We start from the raw sequence: 22689 nt of genomic DNA, 5'->3' as shown, positions 1-22689 counted from the left end.
AGACAGAAGCAGTTAATAGAGAAAGCAGAGAAATCACAGGTTAAGAATAGAACTAGAGAGGCTGTTGGATTGTGATGGATTGAACATGGGTCTGAGAGCCCGCTCACTGGAGCTCTGCTCCTGAACCTAACACCAGCATAACTTTTTTCCTTTGGCCCCGCATATCTACTAAAATGCTAGTTCTCATTCAGAAATAAAAACCACCCCTTTAAAGTTATTACAACATTTTTAAAAAATCAGAAATATATAACTGCTGGGAAAAAAAAAAAGATGTTTCATGTTTGCCTCAAAGTGACCACATGGGTGTTTATGACTGTTCAAAGGAATTTCCTACAGGGCTAACATCAACCACAAGAAATATACTTCTTCTGAGAATTACCAAAATGAAAATATTTTGAGAACTAATGCGCTATACTACCTTTCCCTTTCACTAATGCTATCTTCTAATTCTAATCAAAATGCACATCATGCTTTCAGTGTGATGTATGTTCTATTTGAATAAACAAACAACAACTTCTAATTTCAAATGTTGAAACTCAGCCACAAATGGACTCTACCTGGCCTTCCTCTTCAAGACGCTTAGCAAAAATCCTATGGTGCAACACAGGGACTAGAAACCTTTTTGGGTAGTTTTGTCTTCTGGCACATGAAGAACATTAAATTCCTCCACAGGAGAATTCTTTACCTTGATTCGCGATTTAATACTATAAAAATGGAAGTACTGTGTCGGCAGGTTTTTTATTTGATAGGTGGACACTGTATCCTGTTCCTCAGGGAGAGGGGCAGGAACCTGAAGAGCAAAGCCATTCTCACAAAGGATGAGCAGTGTGCTCTTCACCTGTACAAAACCACAAAAAATACAAGTATAGGGTAGATGTATACATGGAATTGACAGCAATGGGAAAAAGTTAGTCAGAAGATGCATAGGTAGAAAGCCAAGTTCCAGCCAGGAGGCATTAACTCTAACTGTGCTCTTTTTTAAATGGACATCAGAAATCTGTGAGCTTCTTTTATACTATGTATCCTAGGCAAAGCTAAGGAATTGAAGACGTCCTTGCCATATACAAAACAGCTATCATTCTGACACTATCTAGCTTGGAAGCAGCATGATTATATTTTGGGAGTTTGGTTAAACTAAAGGATGGATCTGACCCAAAAGTTAGGAACTGAGGTTTTGGTTTGATAATTGTTTGAAATTTCGTATGTTTCTATACTAATAAATGCTTTATATCTTCAAGACTGGGCTCAGAATCTTGCCAAATCCTATTTAGCTTTGAGTTTGTTTGTGCTTTGCTAGTACCTGCCAGGTCCTTTAAAATGCAAAGTTAGGAAGAATAGGCGAGGTGAGGGTAATAATTATTTAGTGTTTTGAGATTTTAAAAGGCAAGTCTGTATTTAGTTTCAATTTTCATAAGCTATCTGGAGAACAGAGAGAGCGTTATTTTATCTGACCCATCACTAAAAATGTGCAAAGGGGGCATATTAGAGTTGCTATGGAAACCTTAACTATGAATGATATGGTTCTTGTGCCTATAAAATCTCAGCCTTACAAATGCATTCATTAAATATATAGTATTTAACCCCCAAGGTGTTTTTTTTAAAGATAAAAAAAGTAGTGTAACACTCAGATGCTTGTACTGTGTTTAGTAAGTGTTCACATCTAGCAGTGGAGACACAGTACTGGTGGACAAAATTACTCAGAGGGAATCTAACACATCGAAGACATGATGGGTGCTTTTTTAGTAAGTAGGAGTACCTTGTCCTCAAGGAAAGGACTCAAAATGCAACTGTCAGATCAAGATCTGTCATTTCTGCAGTAAGATAGAGTTCATATCAGCAAGAGTTCTTTTACCAATACAGTTTTTATCAGTTCCCATGAACAAGCAACAATTAGCTACACTTTGCCACTGTGCACCAGTATAATGTATCTTGCTGGCCACTTTGTCAGCATCTAAATATAATGAACAATCTCCCCTCTAAATAAGAATACTGGACCAACCAAAGTTTCAGATGTTACTCTAACCTTATAAAAGTTTTAAAATATTACCAAGAATCTATTTGAATATGTCACTGAGACACTTCAAATACAGAGTGTGAATTCCAAGAAGCACCCAAAAGCTTTCTCAATGTGGTCCGAAAGCTTTGCAAAAGCCTGTTTTAATATGGGCAAGAGGCACAGCAATAATGCTCAAATAACTCTTTTATCAAAGAAGACTAAGACCTTCCAAAAGCTGAGGCAGAGGCTTGTTTCTTCAAGGCAGGAACTCAAAAAGCTGAGCAAAATTTTGTGGTTTGCATATGTTTCTGCTCTTTATTATCCAAAGTCCAAAATATATCCAAAGTGACTGAACCAGAGATACAGCTACACAGAACCTATCTGCCATTCTGAAGCAGCATGAAGGACAAAGTAGCAAAACATCTTTTGCATTGTCTATAGAGAACATGGCTAGGGTCATGGATCTTCATCTATTTTCATTGGAAGTTCTTTTCAAAATGACATTTTAACACTGTAGGGAAGGAAAGAAAACAAACATGCATTACTCACATGAGAAGGTGGAGACCACTGTAATGCCTGCACAGGCCCAGGGACACAGATGAATCCAATTGGCTCGTATTCATCTTCAACAGCAAAAAAGAAAACAGTTTTGTCTTTACTCTGAGAAAAAAAAACAAAGATGACTGAATCAAAGCTGACCAAAAATTCAAAAGACTGTAAGTACTTTATAACATAAACACATACTTCGAATGTTTTGTGGCTCAACAGGGGGACTTACAAGTGCCTTGGAACTTAGAATTGGACTTCCATGATGATTCCAGGGAGGAAATAAAAATCCTGCCCACGTTAATCCAGGGCCCTGAGCGCACCCATAGCCCTTAATTGCCCTGATGGGCCTCACCTGGCATCCCCAGCCATGTGCTTTCTGCCCATTGCCCCAGGAGCTCCTCTAAAGCTCAGGCTCAGGGCTGATTTTTCAGATAAGACAGCTCAGGCTGACTTCCCTGGATAACAAGAAAATCCAGAACTGGTGCACAACATGATGCATGGCAGCTTAAAACCTGCATGAAGTGAAATGCATGGCGATTCAGCTCAAGAACATGTAACTGCAAATGCACTGACCATGGCTGAAGGCTAGCTTTTAAAAAGAGAGACTACATTGACTGGAAATCATCTCAAAGACTAGCAAGCACACTGACAAACCAACTGGTCGATCCTGTTGTAAGGCCAAGCACTGCTGGGTAGCAACTGGAGGGCTGCCAAGGTGGTGTACAAACAGACTTGCTTTTACTAATTCCAAGATACTACTAAACTAATTCCAAAGTGAACCAAATCCATCTTCAAAGAGGATTACAGCATTCACACTAAACAGTCCAGTAATTCACAAAATTAATTGTATGAATTGCACGGTTGCTTTCCTTCAGAAAACAAATGTGAGTGCAAACAGATCCTTCTCTTCCCCCAGCACTGCAGAGAACTACAAGAAGCGATCAACAGCAATAACAGAAGTATAACTGTGTTGTCAGTAAACAAACTTTACCTTATCTCTTTAAATAATCTCTACATCTGTGGCTTAATAAAAATAACCAAAAGAAGTGATACATACCCCTGTGGCAAGCACATCTCCATTTGGTTCATATGCCAAGGCTGTAACTGCAGTAACATGAGGTTTGAAAGCTTGTTTCAGATTTATCTCTGCATTCTCTGTATTGGTCTGTCCTGCAAGAACAGGCAGTCCTTTGGGATCATAAACTTCAATTATGCGGACAACGCCATCTTCAAACCCCACTGCAATTAGACCTCCTTTAGGATTTACCTTTGAGTGGAAGAATGAAGAAAAAAATCACAGTGTACATCTGAGAGCTTAGGATGAGAATCTGTAATGCTCTGGTGTTAACCCGTAACTCATCTTACATGGAAGTGTTGCTAAAGCACAAAGAATATCGCATACATGGGAAATGTTTATCCTCTCTAATATGCTACCATAAAGTGAGTGGGAGGACTGGGGGTTATTTTTTGGTTTGGGTTGGGGTTTTTTTTGCTGATAACATGGCTTTTAGACTGGAAATGTTAATGAGGATGTGGTTGTAACCTCTAAGGAAGAGGTAATTCATACTGATATACAAATATATCAGTAGCTTTTTCTTAAGGAGAAGAGTTGGAACTCAAAAAAGGAATTATTATATTACCCTGAATATAATATTGGGCATCAAATGTGGGTATGATTTTTGAAGAGGTGAGGGCACAGGCTTGGGTCTGGCTGACTCCATGTAAAGTACAGTCATCAATAGGGACAGCTACTTGAGATGGAAAGAGGAGGCTATGGAGTCTTTACCATAAGCCCTGTAGGTAAGCCAATTTCTAATAATGTAGACAGGCTTGAATTGTGAGAGAAGAGTTAGCAGAAACAGGCCTGTGTTTTAGCTGGATCTAGCTGGACTTGCAGATTTAGCTGATATTAGCCAAATATGGTAATGTCTTGAAATGATTTATAAGCTGAGCCAGCTCCAGACACGGGACAGATCAATATTAATGCACACCAGAAATGAGACCAGAAGAATTGCTGTGTGAAGAGATGAGGGTGAATGGATAAGCTCTGTGAGCGATTGGCAAAAGTATGATCTTAGGTATGAAAAAGTTTATTGTTCAGAAGGGAGCTGGGGGAACTGTCTTTCCATTATCTGGGGACATCAGCCCGTGATGTCTTATCTTAAAAAGCCCCTCTGTAATAAGCAGGTGTACGATAGCATTGCTTAGTAAATGATCAAGGGGAGTCACTCATGGACCTCAAATTTATGGCTCTGCGTTTGATTCCGTCCATTAAGTCCATATTTTTCTTTTATTAGGGAGCCAGCACTCCAGATGTGGCCTCCCCAGTGCTGAGTGGAGAGGAAGGATCACCTCCCTCGATCAGCTGGTAACGCCCTTGCTAATGCAGCCCAGGATGCTGTTGGACTTCTTTGGGTGCATTGCTGGCTCATGGTCAGCTTGCTGTCTCCCAGGATCCCAAGATCCTTCTCTGCAGAACTGCTCTCCAGCTAGTGGGCCCCCAGACAGTACTGGTGCCTGGGCTTATTCCACCCCAGATGCAGGACTTCACATTTTCCCTTGTTGAATTTCATGAGATTCACCTCAGCCCAATTCTCCAGCATGGTCAGATCCCCCTGAATGGCAGCACAACCCTCTAGAGTACCAGCCACTCCTCTCAGTTTTGTACCATCTGTGAACTTGCTGAGGGTGCACTCTGTTCCAGTGTCCAGGTAATTAATGAAGAATATTGGCACCTGTAATCATCCCTAGGGTACACTGCTAGAGGCTTGCCTCTAACTGGACTTTGTGCTGCTGATCACTATTCCCTGGGGCCCAGCCATTTAGGCAGTTTTAAATCCGTGTCACTGTTCACTTATCTAACCTGTACATTGCTAGCTTGCCTATGAGGATATTATGGTACACAGATGCTTCAAAATATGTTGGATGAAATTTTCTTAGATTAACAGCACAGATTTTCAAATATATTTGAGCACCTTAAGCTATGTGTAAGTATCTAATGGGATTTTAAATGCAGCTAGGTACACTAAATACCTTTGATTTTTCAGATTGTATTTAGTGCCAACTTTTGTAAAACTGAACTGAGTCAGTTTTGTAATGCTGTACAATTTATTGTGACAATCAGCTTACCTCTTGAATGTATAGGTCATCACCTAACAGCATCCCTGAAAGTCTGCATGGCCAGAATTGTAGTTGTAATAGCACTGTTCCAGTGTTACCCTTGCCTTGGAAATTCAAGTAAGCACTTTCCTCCATAACTTTGCTTATAATTAACCCACCAGGCTTGCTATGTTTCCTCAAAAACATAACTAGATGCTATTTTAATTAAAATTAGCAAATATGTCTAAAAGTGATAGACTCCACACTCCACAAATGATCAGTTCTGGCAACAGTTTTTTATGATTTATCTCCAAATGTTTGTGGATTGTCTGGGCTGTCATTTCAAAATGTGTTAACTAACTCATGTTAATTGACAATTACTCTGCGTGGGTTAAATAGAAGCTATTAGTCTATAAACTAAGACTGCTTCCTGGGACTGCACACTGAGATCTGATTTTAAAATCTCAGGAAGACAAAAAGCAAGATACCTGACAATCCACAGTAAAGTCAAACTGTACACATACTATTATACATACATACTACTCCACAAACTTATACATACATAATACTACAGTAAATTCCAGCACGGCCTAACAGTGAATTCTTTAAGGTCTTGTATTGTGAGCAACTTTCTTGATGCTGGCAGGCTCATAGGCCCTGTATGAATTTTTGTTAACATACTAGCAAAAACTCACAACACGAGGTGCCCATATCAGTGCTGTTCCTCCTTGTTTAAACTTAATTTCACTCAGTTGACTGTTGCTGATGAAATCATAGATACGCACTGACCCTGTGTGGAAAGGAGACAGTAAGAATTTATTTCTTGCAACATCACTTATATTTTAAGATTTATGGAGAAATGTCTATTTATTTAAAGCTGGACAGAAAGTTATTAGTTTTTGTCTTTGAGTATCAAACACCCATCTGAAAAGACATGACTGATGGGTACAGAGTACCACAGCTAGCATAGTGCTCATGAACAAAATATAAGCTTTCTTCACTCTTTAACTTACAGGCTCCCAAGAGCCTGTAAGTCAGGGCTGAGGGTTATAATAAGAAGTCACATGCTGACCACAATGTGTAATTTTCAAGTAATCACAGAACTGTGAAATACTGTAAGGAAAATCTGTATTGACAACATAGGAAAAGATGATACGCTACTACTTGGAATTGCCTAGGGAGGAAAATATTTAAATGGAGAAAATGGAAGATTATCCAAAGAAAAGCCAATTTCACCAGAGGTGAAATTAACAGATTAGTAGACACACATATTGGTCTGCATAAAATTCCATTCCAGCTGGCATGTATCCTAAGTGTCATTTGCTCAACTGGCAGGAGTTTGTCTTCAGGCTAGAAGTGCATGTACATTGTATAAAACAGACAAATGACAAGATACTGCTGACAAGAATTGAGTTAAAGACCTTGTAGCATTTTCTGAGAAGTGTAAATGACATTGTTAATGTTCGGGCCAGTGGTTCTTCTTTCAAACCATGATAAACCTAACTGTGAGAAGCCTAAATGGCAATATTTGTATAAGTTAAATAAATATGTCTGTAATTACGTTAGCTGTTTTTGAGAGCTTGATAGCTATTGCATTTTCTAAGAAAGCCACAAATATTAATATTCACAATGACTTACACAATGCTGGAGATGTATGTAACTCCTTACAAAACAAAGATCCCAACATTTATCGATCCAGAGCCTTGAATACAACTGCTATTATTCAAACCAAATGTCTGATATTTTCAGCCATTCCTTCAGAACCAACAGTATTTACAAAGCTTCCCATAAAAAACTTCTCTTGTTAAAATCCCAGATGAAGCAGCCTTAATGCATTATTTCAAAACATAAATGATTTGTCTTAACTATGAAGGAACTGATCCCAGGAATAACAATTGTCTGTAAAGTGACTTTTGACTTCTCAAGAGCAAATACACAACTTCAGTTCAGAACAGAATAGTTCCAAACCAAGCATCATTGCTCTTCAAAACCAATAATTACAGCGGTATGAGAGGAAAGGAGTAGTATACTTACGGTCAAGAGCAGTGGTAGCCAGAAGGTATGTAATGGGAGAGACACTCATGGCTTCAATTCTTCCAGAGTGAAAGGTATACAGGCACTCTGGATCACGGGTCTGCAGGGCAAAACAGAAGAACAGAAATTCTGCTACATTCTGGAGCTGCACTTACAAGGTATTACCAGCCATACCTACAATGAACCTGAAAAACTTACACAGGTGCTGTTTGTGTGAACAAAATTTGGCATGCATGAGGTACCTATATGCAATTCCCTCCCCCTTTTTTTTTAATTTAAATGTTCATAGGAAGATCATGAGCAAAATTAGTGTAGGAACATTCAGTTCATTTAAAATGCCGTCATTTTCTATATGAAAATAAAGGGGAATGCCTTTAATTAGTGGTTTCAGGCTTGGAATTAATATTTTTAACAAACAGCTATTGCTCTGAAGGCAAAGAAAATGCTCTCAAGCCTAGGGCTTATGCTGCCCGGGAAATCATTTCATCATCCAAGGAATTCCAGGTTTTGCTATACATTTTTACATTAGTTTTTATAGTATGCTTTGTACATCTTTTATTTACCATAAAATTCTTGGAACATAATTTTACCTGTTGCCAGAGAACTTTATTCCACTCAAAGGGATTGTTCCCATCTACTTAATATGTTCGGCAGCAAAAATTAAATGCCCCCATTTTAACTGCATCATCTATTTCTCCATCAAAAACATCTCCAGCGGTAACACTAGTAACCAGTAGGATAAAACATGTGAAGTGCATTTAATCTTCTCCTTGTTTTTCCTAGTTCTTTAGAGACAACAGTAAGGATTGTTTCAAACACCTATCTAGACAGGATATATCAATACTCTTTGAACTCGTTTCCTGCATCCATGCAACTTTTATTACTGGTTTATGAGAATAAAACTCCTTGAATTTGGCAGCCAAAATTTCAGGAATCAAAAATAAAATTATTTTTTATAATCCTGCACAATCATTGTAATCAATAACATTATGAAAATAAAATAAAATTTTAAGGGAAAAAAAAAATCTATTTCAATGCTAAAATTTTCAACTGTGCAGCTTCATAAAACACAAACTTCATTGCAGAGGTATCCAGTATAGTTAAAGGAAGTTATTGCAAAGGAATTGAAGAAATCAGAAGAAAGAAAAAGAAAACAAACTTACCATATTTGAAAACGTCAAATCCAGCTTCCAGATTGCTCCGTTGGTATCCTGAAGAAGAAAAAGCAAAACATGTAATTTGAATATTTTCAAATTCAATTTGGAAAGAAAACTGCCCATGATGGCTCCTTAAAAATTCCTTAATGAGTATCATTGTGAAACTGAAATGACTGAATGTGGTGATGTTGGTCCTATCAGTCCTATCCATCAGTCCAAGATAACAGTACTTGGACAATACCTTTCGACATTCTCCTATTCTTATGCAGTTCTGGCTCTGAAAGCCAGAGTCTCACACTGGTGAGACTCTAATAACTAGTGAATAGTTACTATACACTAAAAATATAGAATAGCATAGAATAGAATAGCATAGCATAGCACAGTTCAGTTCAGTTGGAAGGGACCTACAATAACCATCTAGTCCAACTGCCTGATCACTTCAGGGCTGACCAAAAGTTAAAGTATATTATTAAGGGCAATGTCCAAGTGCCTCTTAAACACTGACAGGCCTGGGACATAAACCACCTCTCTAGCAAACTTGTTCCAGTGTTTGAAAGAATATTTTATATATATACAAAATAAGAAGGTTTTTTATGATATATAGATCCAGAAGCAGATTGAATTCTACAAAAAAGAAATATACTGATTTGTAATGGACTCCTGCTGTTACTTAACATCACCTCCCTCATTCCGTGTTTCTCCACAGAGATGTATGTACTTGAGTGTGTCTTACCTGAGCATACCAAACGGGCTGTCCACAGTCATGAACTTTTGACATGAAACTCAGACTGACATTCCTGCCGACATGAAGTTCATTCATAGGTTCGACCTCTAGTAACCCTGTGTCATCCACAGAATCAGCAGCATCTATTGTCTCGAAGTTCCACACCTTCATGGAGTTGGAAGCATAAAAAAAAAAGGGTCTTTATAAGGCCAGGTTATGTTTTCATACACGATTAATATGGAAATTCAAAATTGTAAGAAACCAGGGGAGTATAGATTCTACAGGTAAAGTGAGACCTGTCATATCTGCCTCGCTGCTTTGAATGTAATCTAGAACAGTGACAATCAGCAACTACTATCTGATACATTTGGGTGCAATGCAAAGTATATGTAAAAATTCTCTGTCCAAATCTGAAACAACAAGTAGCTTAAATTCAGCCCTGGCACTAGCAGAGCTGTACATAGCAGTCTCAGAACTATAGAGAGTAAATGATATCGGCCTGCTCTCAGCATTGCTCATACTGAGGCAGCACAGAAGAAAGAATGGGAAATCTAACACATCCATGTTCTGCTCTGTGGGGTAAGGACAAGACATCAGTTGGCACCCTTATAACCAAGTGAATTTTCCTAATAGGATAATATCAATTTATAAAACACAACAACAACAAAAACCCCAAGGTGTTTGAAACCCTCTATAGTTCAGTTCAGTTGGAAGGGACCTACAACAACCATCTAGTCCAACTGCCTGATCACTTCAGGGCTGACCAAAAGTTAAAGTATATTATTAAGGGCATTGTCCAAGTGCCTCTATAACAGTCACCTTCCCATTGATTATCTGGGTCTTTCACACACCAGCAGAAGACACATCATATCTTCCCTCAAAGAGCAGGCAAACAAGGTTGCAAAGTCCTTGATAATTGACAGGTGAGATCAGAAACTGGTGGTATGGATAAGGAAAACTTTTTGACCTTAGTTTATAGAATTATATGTTAACTTCAGGATGCTTTTTCTTTTAATTTTTCCTCTATTTCAGCATATGTGTCTCCGAGATGCTAGTTAATTTCTATGTCATTTTAACATTAATAATCTGAGCTTTCAAATACTCAGATAATTAATTTCAAATATTGCCGTAGTTTATCCTTTGAAATAACACCAAATGTATTAATAGGCCTGAAAACTATAAAGATTAACCAAAACTACACATGAAAAAAAATGTTAGAACGCAAGCAAGAGCAAAGCTTTTAGAGAATCACTGAAAATTGTTTTGATTTACTAGAGTAAAAGGTCTTATTGTATTTGTTCCAAAAATTCATTCTCGGAAAGCAACTGCACTGCAAAATTCCCTCCATAAATAAACCCTGGTAAAGAAAATATGTAACATTAACCTGCTGACCACAAATTTGCACACCTGAAGGCAGAGCAGAAGAAAAACTCACCCGAATGAAGCCATCTTTTCCAACAGTGACAAGTTCTCCTTCATCCAGAACTAACTGGCTGACAGGGCCACTGTGACAGGGCTTTTGTTCAGCTCGACAGAGCTCTACTTTAATGAGGCCCCCTTCCCAAAGCAGCAGGTTGCCCCACTCAGTCCCCGAGATAACCTTCAATGCAAATGAAAAGAAGCGCATAAGCACCTGCACTTAACCATGCCGAAATATTGGCAAGAATCTGGTTAACATTTCTGGCTTCCTTCCATGAAAGCATTAAATTGATAGCAATGTACAGATACTTGCAAGAGAAGGAATAAAGGGTGAAAAGATTCAACTTTTTAGCAATGTGACATAATTTACATGCACTGAAATGGTTAAAGATTAGGGCTAACAGTCTCCGTATTTCTTTACACTAACGTTTTCACTACCCCATTAGAGGAGCCTCAGCTTTAAGCCAACAGAGATCTTTTGTCTGGGAATTACAACACTAACCGTACTTTTCAATTATTACAAAGCAAGCCAGGGTTTTGGCAAATTAATGTCAATATTAGCTTATCAGAGCAGTGCACTGAGGGTCTAATTCAAATCACTTTGAAGCAAATAGTAACTCTCCAACTTATTCAGTAGACTTTATATCAAAACCTGAGAGGGAACATAAAATCAATTAAACTTTTTCATACTTACCTTCCCATCAGGCAGCTCCACATAACCTATAATGTCGGTCACTGCTGTTTTTCCAAACCTGCCCAAAGCTCCTTGTAACTTGAGACCAGTAAATGTGAGAGCCATCTTCCAGAACCTGCGTATAGAAAAAACATTCTTCTCTGATACAAGATTTCCTAAACATACTCTTCAGTCCCTCTCAGGCATTGTAATAACCTTATCAGGGATGCCTCTGAGGTAAGGGCTGAGGTAAGGTTTATTTTTCTTTTTCAAAGGATACCTTGGATTTTTCTTTTTAAAATTAGATAAGGCTTTGTAACTACACAAACATTTTCCTACATTATCCCTATGAAAAAAACAGGAAAAGGATTTGGAATGGGCAGAATGAAGATTACACTACTGTTTAAAATTAATAAGTGCAAAATGCATAGCTACATCTTCCCAGCTACAACCAATACATGTAGTTAGGGATACCTATTTTACTCTTGCAGTCTCCAGCGTATGATGCTTAACTTGGTAAATCCAAGGGACTAAGGTCTTCAATGAATTCCATCCAAGTACCCCCATGGACTTGAGCTTGACTATAAAATCTCACTGAGCCAAAGATTTTATCCTAGATCTTCATAGCCATTTCTATTCGATCATTATATTTTTAGCAGTATAAAACATAACTTTAAATTACTGCATTACAGAAAAATTAACATCTACTGCAATTAGGGATGGTTCACTGTGTGTGCAGGAGACATTACATTTAAGACAAGTGTTGGACATTGGAATTTGAGACCACATTTGGGTGAAAGGTCATGTTTATCATGTTGCAAAAACTATGTCAGAGTTTATTCATAGTATTTTAGCTCAAAAGAAAGTTTGTAAGAGATTTTGTTTTATAAGATTTCCATAAATAATGTATTCTAAACCACATTCGTTCTGGATCTAAATAAGCCATTTGCTATTTCAGTCCCACTTTGCAACCAAACTATAGAGCAAATCTCAGATTTTGATCTGATTCCTCTGTTAAAATTCAAAGAAACTTTAGATGTGTTATAATTTTAAAGGTATCATTTCTATTACAATAGCATCCAAGTCATATCTTAAGTAGCTGCTGTATTAACATTTAACACTGGATAAATAGAGAACACAAAGCTAATCCCTGTCCTGAAGAGCTTAAAGTTGTGGTTTATTTTTTATTACAAAAGGATCCATGAACTTACCAGAGAAGGGAGTGTATGGAAGCATATATTTTGTAAGGCTTCCCTGCAGGCTTTTGGTGGTATCAGAGGGTTTCTGATCCATGACTTGGCAACCAGTTCTAATGGCTGCCCAAACAGCAGAAGAGTTCAAGAAATCAAAGGCAGAAAGCCCAGAAGGCACAGGAGGCATATATGCTATGTTACCAGCTAGAAGACATGTATATATAAATATTTTTTATTTATTCTCCCCAGTGCTTGTTGAAATTACAAGAATGGAGCCAGTGATACTGACATTCAACATCAAGCATAATCCTTTTTGCACAGCAAAGGTGTTAAAAGACTTGGCTGACCAGCTGAAGGACTTGAACTTTCTCATTTTTGTAATTATAGTGGCCAGGTAAAATAGCATTCCTCAGTGGCCCATGTTTGTTAATGATACATTCCTGTTAGTCATCTTCTACACATTATGACTTTAGAGGTGATATGTATTAATCCTCATCAGTAAACCTACCTGATGTGTCCTGCTCCAGATGTAGTTAGTTGCTCTTCATTATCAGCAGAAAATGTGACCTTATAAACATCCTGTGAAAAAGCTTTTGACCTCAACACAATCTTTTCTTCTTTCCAGTCCCAGATAGTCAGCATGTAGTCAGGGCTGCTCCCAACACTGGCCAGCAAGGTGCCAGCATCGTTGAAATCACCAGAAACATAGGCTTCTTCTGTTCCACCTGAAGCAACATACAAGCCCCAATACACACACACACACAGAAAAGAGGAAGAAACAGTAGGAAAATCTACTTAGAAGGAGCTCAACTTTCACTGCAATTATTTTTTTCACTAGGTAATAGCTCTCAGTTGGCTATTCCTACTAAATAAAAGTTTCCTCCCATGCAATAATGAAAAATCTTGAAACTGGTATTTTCTATTTTGCTTTGAAGGACCAAAAGGTTGTATTTCCTTCTAACCTTCTGAAGTGACCCACTACTCCATCTGCTGGGATCTATAAACACTGGCCCACTTGTGTAAAATGAAAATAGAACTTTTTACACTACCTCGCAGTATTCTGTAGGGCCTCAGTGAAGGATAATCATAGATGATGAGGTTTGGCTTCTTCCCTTTTTCTCCTACTGCAAAGTACTGCTTAGTAGGGTGTGCCTTGAAAAAGCAAAAGTCCCGTTGCATGCTGTAATGACATCTTTGTCTCTGTCCTGCTAGTTATTGAGTTATTGTATTTACTCACTCATTAGTCAAAAGATATTGCCATAAATACTAGGCTGCATTTTTCTGTGCGTTTATTCTGAACAATAGCCAATCTATTGCTCAATATCAGAATGAAGCTACTATGCACACAAAATGGTAAAACCATTATGCATGCAAAAGGGTGTATTGCACATACAATGTAGAACCATGACAAATTGTGAAATAATTAGCTTTATCATGCATTCTTTTACTATTCCTACCTCACTCAATCCACTATCCACCAGTGATCTTCCCATGAGCAGCATTTGTGTCAGCAGCCATCTACTTCAGCAGACAGCTGCAGAAAAACCATCCTGAATGACATTGTTCTGAAGACATAAATATGTACCATGATTCCCCAGAAAAGGCTGCTTACAATGGAGCAGAACAGTCTGAGGCTGGTATTCTGAAAGCCTTGCTCATGTGGAATACAACTGAGAGATGGCAGAGCCCTTCACAGGGTAAGGTGTTTCAAATCCAGAGGAAGCATTTGAGAGTCCAAGCGCTTGGTAGGAGCTTACTAGAGTGAAACGAGATACTTTTTCTCTTCATTTATCTAGGAACTTGATTTTCTAAATTTTAACTGCAGGCAAAACACTATATTAATATCAGCTGTGACTAGCAGAGAGAAGCGTTCAAAAAAAAAAAAAGTTGATATGAGCTGAAGTACTTAAATAAGAATGTAATAGTTCTAAAAACTAATCCCAGCTGGCACTTGTCAGTCCTTTAAGGCACCTGAGCCTGGGACTTAGGTATGCAGATATCTGTCCTCTGCCAGTTACGTTGACAGGCTCAGTAGCCCACGCTGCATGGTCCACACATCCCCCTCACCAAAACCATACTTCTTACAAATATGCATGTGCAGCTGTAGAAATCTCCCATGAGGCAACCAAGTGAACATTTAACTTCTAGAAAGTGACTAACATCCTAAAACATGAAAAAAAAGCCATACTGTGATAAACCCAATTCCACCACCACTGCTGCTCCTGAGATAACTTTGAGATTTAGTTTTCAGGTCCAGGAGCACCACTTGGTTGCCTGCTATATACATCAGTGTTTGGCTATCCATCAACAGCAGGTTTACACTTCTGGTGCAGTCATATCCAAAAGAATGTCTGAGAACAGTTCAATAAGGAAAAGATTCGACACTGGCTTTCTAGAAAGGTTTACTATGTGGATAGAAATGCTTAAGCCAAAAACGAAATGGCAATACCGAATCTGGTGACTAAAAGCCCGATGGTAGGAGATAGTGTTGTTCAGTGTACGGTGAAGGTAAAATATATCAAGCCTCTATAACTGAGGGGAAGGCACAAGTGAAGACCTTCTGAAGTTCATATTCCATCCTTTCATCTCCACTACAGGGCACACCTCTTGCCTCTGCTGGATCCTTTGGGGCTGCAAGGAATTTATATTGTATCGGTGTTCTCTTTTCAAACAAAATGTAAGAGATGTGCATCAGATTACTAGGAACTGTTTTACAGACAAGAGATCAAACCCAGGAAGTGCTCAAGCTCACTTTTTAAATGTTTACAGGCAGATGTAGAGAAGGGAAAATGCAGTTTTCAATAGCAACTTAACTGTGTCTGCAAAGAAAACCACCAGCACTTGTGAAAGTCACATATCATACCTAGCAATACCTAGCAAAGGACTTACTGTAGCTCTTAATTGATGGGCATCACTTCCTTCATTCTACCAGTTTAGATCTTCTGAGCACCAGGCTACAAATCTACCTGGTTTCTTCCCCACTTCTCCCTTAGCAGTTCTGTGAGGAAGCATGAGGTACACAGCTGCTCTTCTCCTGCCCTGCCCTCCCCTCAGCTTCTTGGGGAACACCAGTGTGGCTACACAGAAAGGGAGAGCTTTGCAGGGGATATTCTTATGCTAGTCTTCTGCCTGGTCACATTAACTTGGCCATGATCTGGTTCTACAAAAGTACTTATAACAGTAAGAATTATGCCCAATAAGAAATGTTTATGAGGTCAAGACAACATTTAAGATTAAATTCACCCAGAACCATAACTGGTCAGGATTCTTATCTCTGTCCAAACAAAGGTACCCCACTAATGCCACATAAGCTACTCCAAATTAGATAAGTACAATTTTAAGAACATAGATTAAATATCCTTAGCTTTAAATTTGCACAGCCTCAACAGAAAGGATACTTAAGAGTAAGAAGGTTAATTGGTATCCCAGAGTCTTCAGTGACAAATGGCCGTGAATATATATCTTCATAGTCATAGAAGAAAGTTTCCGAGATTTTCTTTTCTACCTTCTCAGGCCTTTTTTGTGCCTCCGAGGGTACTTCACTATTATCTTGCTCTTCTGAATCGCCTTCTGCATCTCAGAAGTGGGAACATAAAGGAAATTCATATTCACCATAAATTTTAGGCTCCTTGCTGATATTTGCACCTAACTGCAAAAGGGAAGGATTCACACATTCCTTGCCTCCTTCAACAGAGTAACAGGCACTCCATAGCTCAAAACAGGGGTACCATGTCTTAGTAACAACTTGTTCTGGAACAGTCTGTAACAAGCGCTCCCTCAGGCTTTTAAAAACTTTACTGTGAATATTCAAAACTCAAGAATTTAAAGAAGAAAAATTTTGAGACTGTTTTAAAAACATTGATTTTAAAACTCAAGACCTACCGAAGTAGTTTAGTTCAGCTTTGCTTGATGTTTAGGTGTCAGCTTTAGAAACCAAATAAAGTTTGTTTAAAGTGCCTCTTTTCAGTAGCTATTGAATGCACATCATTATACAAAACAATTAGTAAAAACACTTACAACAGACCACCATAGGACACTATTGTCCTCAAAAAAGTGTGACTGCTCATGTGTGACCCAGTGTAGTTCTTTGCTGGACTGCAGTGCAGAATACTGTCAACTTGACTTCCAACTAGTCGTAAGCACTTGTTAAAAGTACTTTTCAGTTTGATACCTCAGATCAAATCCCCATTACCTATTTTGTAAGCTTTTCACCTTGTCTTGATTTTTTTTCTTCTAGGTGTTCTATGAAAAACAACCAAAAAAGGGGTCAGAGACCAGCCATGGGAAAGAGCAAAATGAAGTTCACAAGGTAAGCCAACTGAAAGGGAGCAGAGAAACTCAATAACTGTAACTTGATGGCACTGGTCTGAGATGCTGTTCATAACAGTAACAATGAAAAACGAAAACTAGAAAGTAGTGGGGTTTTTAAGTTCGTGCCAACATCTCCTCAGTGGAAAGCAGTACTCACCAACGCTCTCAGTGTCCGATTCCACTTGCTCCACATCTTCCTCCTGTTCCTCTGCAGTTGGTGATTCCTTTGGAAGACTAGTTTTGCTTTCTTCTGCAAAGGACAATTGGGATCACTCTCTTAGGTATGAATTTCTTTGACTAGTTTGCTCATAAATGCCATGTTAAATAAATATATAGTTCTGTAATAGTAAAAAAAATTCCTTCTGTCCAACAATGGACTTCCTGACTGTCATGGTTTAACCCCAGCCAGCAACTGAGCACCACACAGCCACTCACTCGCGCCCCCTGGTGGGATGGGGGAGAGAATTGGAAGAGTAAAAGTGAGAAAACTCATGCGTTGAGATAAAAGACAGTTTAATAGGTAAAGCAAAAGCTGCGCACGCAAGCAAAGCAAAACAAGGAATTAATTCACCACTTCCCATCGGCAGGCAGGTGTTCAGCCATCTCCAGGACAGCAGGGCTCCATCACGTGTAATGGTGACTTGGGAAGACAAATGCCATCACTCCAAACGTCCCCCCCTTCCTTCTTTCCACAGCCTTATATGCTGAGCATGATGCCATACAGTATGGAATACCCCTTTGGTCAGTTGGGTCAGCTGTCCTGACCATGCTCCCTCCCAGCTTCCCACACACCCGGCCGAGCACAGGAAGCCAAAAAGTCCCCGACCAGCGCAAACACCACTCAGCAACAACCAAAACATCAGTGTGTTATCAACACTATTCTCATACCAAATCCAAAACATAGCACCACACCAACCACCAGGAAGAAAACCAACTCTATCCCAGCCGAAACCAGGACAGTATGAAGTTTACTTTCAAAAAACTGTATTTTAAAACTTAGGGGAAGGACAGGAACACATCCTGTAACAGGAAAAAGGTCTAATAGGAAGATCAAACAAATGCCGAAAGTAATGTGCCTATACAAGCATCAAAAATCCTTCCAAAGTCCCACAGGAGACTCACTAGTGGATTTTGTTATCCTTGCTACCTAGATCTAGTGTGTTAGATGACAGGCAGAACATCTGAAATAGACACTGGACAGGCATTTCGAGATGAAAAAGGTTTTAAAAAGAGAAATACAAGTCTCTGAAAGAGACTGCTGGAGTTAACAAATTGATTACAGTACTAGCTACAGAGACAGGTCTAAGCAGCAAAAATTTTCATGGGAGAGACTTTGTGGGCTGAGGGACAGCAGGAACTGCAGACAAAGTGGTCAGTCCAGATGTTCACTGGAAGGGGTCATCTTTGACTAGAGTCAAAATGAAATTTGGCAACACCAAGAGCAGCAACTGAAGATGAACATTTACTAGTAAGGAAGGGGTGAGTGGTGGGAGAAGCCAGAAGCTACTGTAGGTTCAGTATTGAAATCACTGTATAACGATGGAAAATACTCACGGACACCACTGTGATCTGCCTGTGCACCTTCTGCTGGCTTCTCATTGGCTCCCTCCTGTTCCCTTGGAGAAGATGGCTTGTCCTCTTCACCTGTTGATGGTGACAAAGAACTTGTAGTATTTTTGCCTTCATCTGCCATTTAGACCACTTTCATTTCCTCTCAAATGCTTTGAGAGTCCCAAAGATGTTATTTGTGTTCTGCCTGTACATTACAATATGGATAACCCAAAGATATGCACTACTTTGTAGGGTGGATTCATTGGTTCACGTTTTAGGACTCCGGGCTCTGTGTACATGGCTATAGAAAGAATTTCATCTAAATACTGTGTAACAGGGGAAGCTGACGACTGATTTAAATGTTTGGGGCTTCTCTTTAATATACAGGGGGGAGATTTGGTTTTGAGACAACAAGGCTATTCCTCCACCTTTCTGATGGACTTCACAAAAGTATCAGGAGATAGACATTCTAAGATCATCTAATATCTTGAATGGAGAAGCAGGAGAAATTAATCTTTAAGAAAAAAGGACTTTCTTCAAAACATTCTATATTCATGGAAAGTGAATTAATAAAATTAACACAATTAAAAAAAACCTTTAAACAGCTCAACTAACACCCCCCAGCAATTTTTCAGCTTTCAGACTATCATTTTCAAAGTGCTACAATTTCACTAGTTACCATTGTCGTCTGGAGTGGGAAAGACCCAAATTTTTTCATATGAAAACCAAACACTTTGATAATTTACATAAACATCTCTGAAAGAAGCAAAAAAGCACAAGCATTGCTCTTATTCTAAATTTGTTCTGCCTTTTGATTTCAAACATGGTCTCCATTTCCAAATAAAACACTGTAAAATGAACATTGGAGCAATTTTGTACAAATACTACAGCAATAAAATACTATCAGAAATCAGACAATTCCGAAGTTGAATATAAAGAAACCTAAATATTCAGAAAAACAAATATAGACAGGATGCAAACGAATCTCTTTTTATGTGTAAGCATGACTTTGATACCAAGAAAAAGTCCCTAAAAATGCATTTCATGTTTCTGGCTTCAGGTCAGAATCCATTTGGGAAAAGATCTTTTGAGGCATTTCAGACTTTTCAGGTATTTCAGGAAAGGCAAAGTGTCCAAACATAACGCCATCCACCAGAAGGACAGTGAGGGCAAAGAAATACTCTAGACATATCATTCATGTCATTATATAGTCAACCTGCCCTACTCAATCTTCATCCAAAGGTTCTGAGTCTCTGCCAGAGTCTGACTTTTCTGTATTTTCATTTAAGAATTAAAATGAGCTTTTACCCCTCAGGAGTGCTGAGAAAAACTTGAAAATAGACATGCAGAAAGTTTTAAATTCAGAAAACAAATCAAAATAAAACAACTGCAATATATCTCAATATATTTAAATGAAATACATGAGTTTTTAATGGGGTAGCAGAACTGGTATCACTGAAGTTGAAGAAATAGTTACAGACCAGTGGCATAAATATATAGTGGAGTGTTCAGAGACCTGAATTCTAATTCCAGACCTAGTAATGACGTGTACAATTTGTATCAGCCATTTCACCTCTGGCTGTCTCAGTTATCTTTGGTGAAAAATGAGATAATAATACTTACCCATCTTAGCAAAGTGTTTTGATATCCATAGAGAAAAGTGCTATAAAATTTCAAATTATTGTAACTAATTAGCAATCATTTATCTTCTAAAAATTACAACTATCATAGTTTTCATTATAAATTAATTCATATCTGGAAAATGCTTTAGGCTGAAAGAGGGTATGAACATTTCCGCCTGCATTGATATCTAGGTTCTAGTTAAAGAAAGCTATTGCAATACTCACTGTGCATATTACTGTGATGGTGTTCAAGCACTGTGCCAAAACAAATTTTGAATTTAAAGACTCTGAGGAGGCTCAGGGAGGGAATATGTCTACTTTGGTTGCAGATTCTCGGTTTCATGTGCTGACTGATCCAGAAAACTTCTGTGTAGGCTCACTGTCACAAAGGTATACATCTCTCTAAATGCTGATTTTCTTTTCCTGAGTTTTTGGGGGGTTTTTTTTGAGACAGTTTTCCTAAATAAGCTAGAATAAGCTGAGACTGAAAACTGAGATAGTGGCAAGTAGAACTGGTGTGAAGTGGGGAAAAAAAACAAGTTGGCAACCAGACATTTTTCCCAACCCTAATTATACAGTATGCCTGATCAGGACAGTATTTTTTTTTTCCCCTAGTCCTAGTAATTCAAGATACTGACTTGAAACTCTATACAGATCCACATCAGTTCCACCATTTAGCTTTCTAAGAACTCACTCAGGAGTGAATTCAGGTTTTCTTTGTTTCAGTGGCCAGTGCTATAAGCTGTGAATTTCAGCAAAGCTCCATTTTCTTTCAAATTGCCTTTCTCCTAGCTATGTTCTCAAAAGCCACAGCCTACCTGAGAATGGAGAAATGTGTTCATTCCAGTATATTCTTTCAGTTAGTTCAAAACTAAGATGTTTCTTGGCAATTTTGCCGCCACACAGAATCCTTATATATAGAAGCTTCTCAAAAATTCTCAGTAAATTTGGACATTAAGAGATTTCTCATCTCAGACAATTGTCTCATTTATTCAAAATACAAGATAATTAAATCAAAAGGGTGTTTATATGGTAACACATAAACAAATTCACTGAGATAACACCACTTTCTTTGTATTCTGTCATCCTACATTTTTCCTCTTTCCAGAAAAAAAAGGTGTTTAAATGTGTAAGCTTCACAAATGCAGTGCTCGCCTTCATAAATCCTGTGACTGACACTTCAACTGCATAAAATGCATCAAATCAAATAATGATCAAAATGCGGCCTACACTTTTACTTTAGAAACTGAACGTATCTAGTAGTTATTATTTTAAGCTGTCTCTGCCCCACCATTAACTGTGCATCTGTGCTTAAAAGACAACACCTATCTCATCTCAGCTTTTACATCTACAGAAGAGTGATAATCAGTTTTGTCCACTAATTCAGGATATGTAGAAATACGGAACTATTACTGCAGAACATAACTGCAGTGCTATTAGTACCAGTAATAAGCAAGAGATTAAAAATTCATCTCTACACTGTGCTACTTCTGCAGGATTTCATTTTTTGGTTCACTCCAAAATGTGCAATTTTTTGTAGAAAAGCTTTGGCCACCGGTGGGCTTTGAAAAAAAAGTCACTTGTTCTTTCCGTCAGGAGAGATTGTCTTGTGTGTTATTTGTCTACTTGTCTTTATTTCACGTGAAGGAACTCAGTTCATCCTAGGACTTCGTTTTGCTTTATTGCTTCCAATCCTGACTCCTCTTAGCATCATACTATGAGCCTTACAGGCTACACTCTGCTATTTTTCTGGCCTGGGGGTAACACTGGCCTAAAATAATGACTGCAACGTTTGGCTACCATGAGGGGTATCTGGCACGAGGAATTACATACTAATCATCTGTTCCAGGCTGAGCCGTCTTCTTCAAGTCTAACTCTGCTTTGGGCGTGTTGGATTTCTTCCCATCTGCCAAGTCATGCGTGTTTAACTCATCTTCAGATAGAGTACCCTCAGCAGTTTTTTCCAAGTCTTCCATGTCTTTATGAAAAAGAGCACGCCATTGAACAACTCGTTAAGCGTTCCTTTTAGCCTTCAGACCACATCAGAATACATCAGCAATTTACTGGGCTGCTGACATGCGCAACATGTGCAAAGCGGAGCTTTGCAAAACTGACATTCATTCAAAAAAATTTTAAGTCTTTATATACACAAAGAAAAATATCCAAGTGTAAATCAGGCATAGCTATCCAGTGCTGCCTGTGTACCATTATCAATCAGGATTACTACAAAACTAGTAATAAAAGTCGGTTTTAGGCAATCAACCCAAAATCCAAGGAAATAATTTTTCATAATAGAGAATATTGCTGTCTCTCTTACAATAGCTAGCAGACTTGAGAGCAAGGAGAGTAACAGAGAATATC

The 22689-nt window shown here is 38.4% G+C and overlaps 1 protein-coding gene across 1 annotated transcript in view; it reads right to left on the bottom strand.

The window, feature by feature from the left end:
• Positions 1-18848, bottom strand: part of CFAP44 (cilia and flagella associated protein 44) — a 42563-nt gene extending 23715 nt beyond the window's left edge. The window contains exons 1-15 of the mRNA XM_009573819.1: positions 18710-18848; positions 17313-17405; positions 16243-16420; positions 15033-15195; positions 13894-13996; positions 13353-13569; positions 11673-11787; positions 10995-11159; positions 9569-9724; positions 8842-8889; positions 7679-7778; positions 6340-6434; positions 3603-3812; positions 2546-2656; positions 686-838 (exon numbers count right to left, since the gene is read on the bottom strand). Of these exons, the coding sequence (XP_009572114.1) occupies positions 686-838; positions 2546-2656; positions 3603-3812; positions 6340-6434; positions 7679-7778; positions 8842-8889; positions 9569-9724; positions 10995-11159; positions 11673-11787; positions 13353-13569; positions 13894-13996; positions 15033-15195; positions 16243-16420; positions 17313-17405; positions 18710-18848 (2046 nt within the window). The remainder of the gene's footprint in view (positions 1-685; positions 839-2545; positions 2657-3602; positions 3813-6339; positions 6435-7678; positions 7779-8841; positions 8890-9568; positions 9725-10994; positions 11160-11672; positions 11788-13352; positions 13570-13893; positions 13997-15032; positions 15196-16242; positions 16421-17312; positions 17406-18709) is intronic.
• Between the last annotated feature and the right edge of the window lie 3841 nt (positions 18849-22689).

This window comes from Fulmarus glacialis, unplaced genomic scaffold (genome assembly GCF_000690835.1).
Source record: "Fulmarus glacialis isolate BGI_N327 unplaced genomic scaffold, ASM69083v1 scaffold13533, whole genome shotgun sequence".
NCBI lineage: Eukaryota > Metazoa > Chordata > Aves > Procellariiformes > Procellariidae > Fulmarus > Fulmarus glacialis.
Note: the sequence above shows the minus strand (reverse complement) of the source record. Positions and strands in the feature narration are given on the sequence as shown.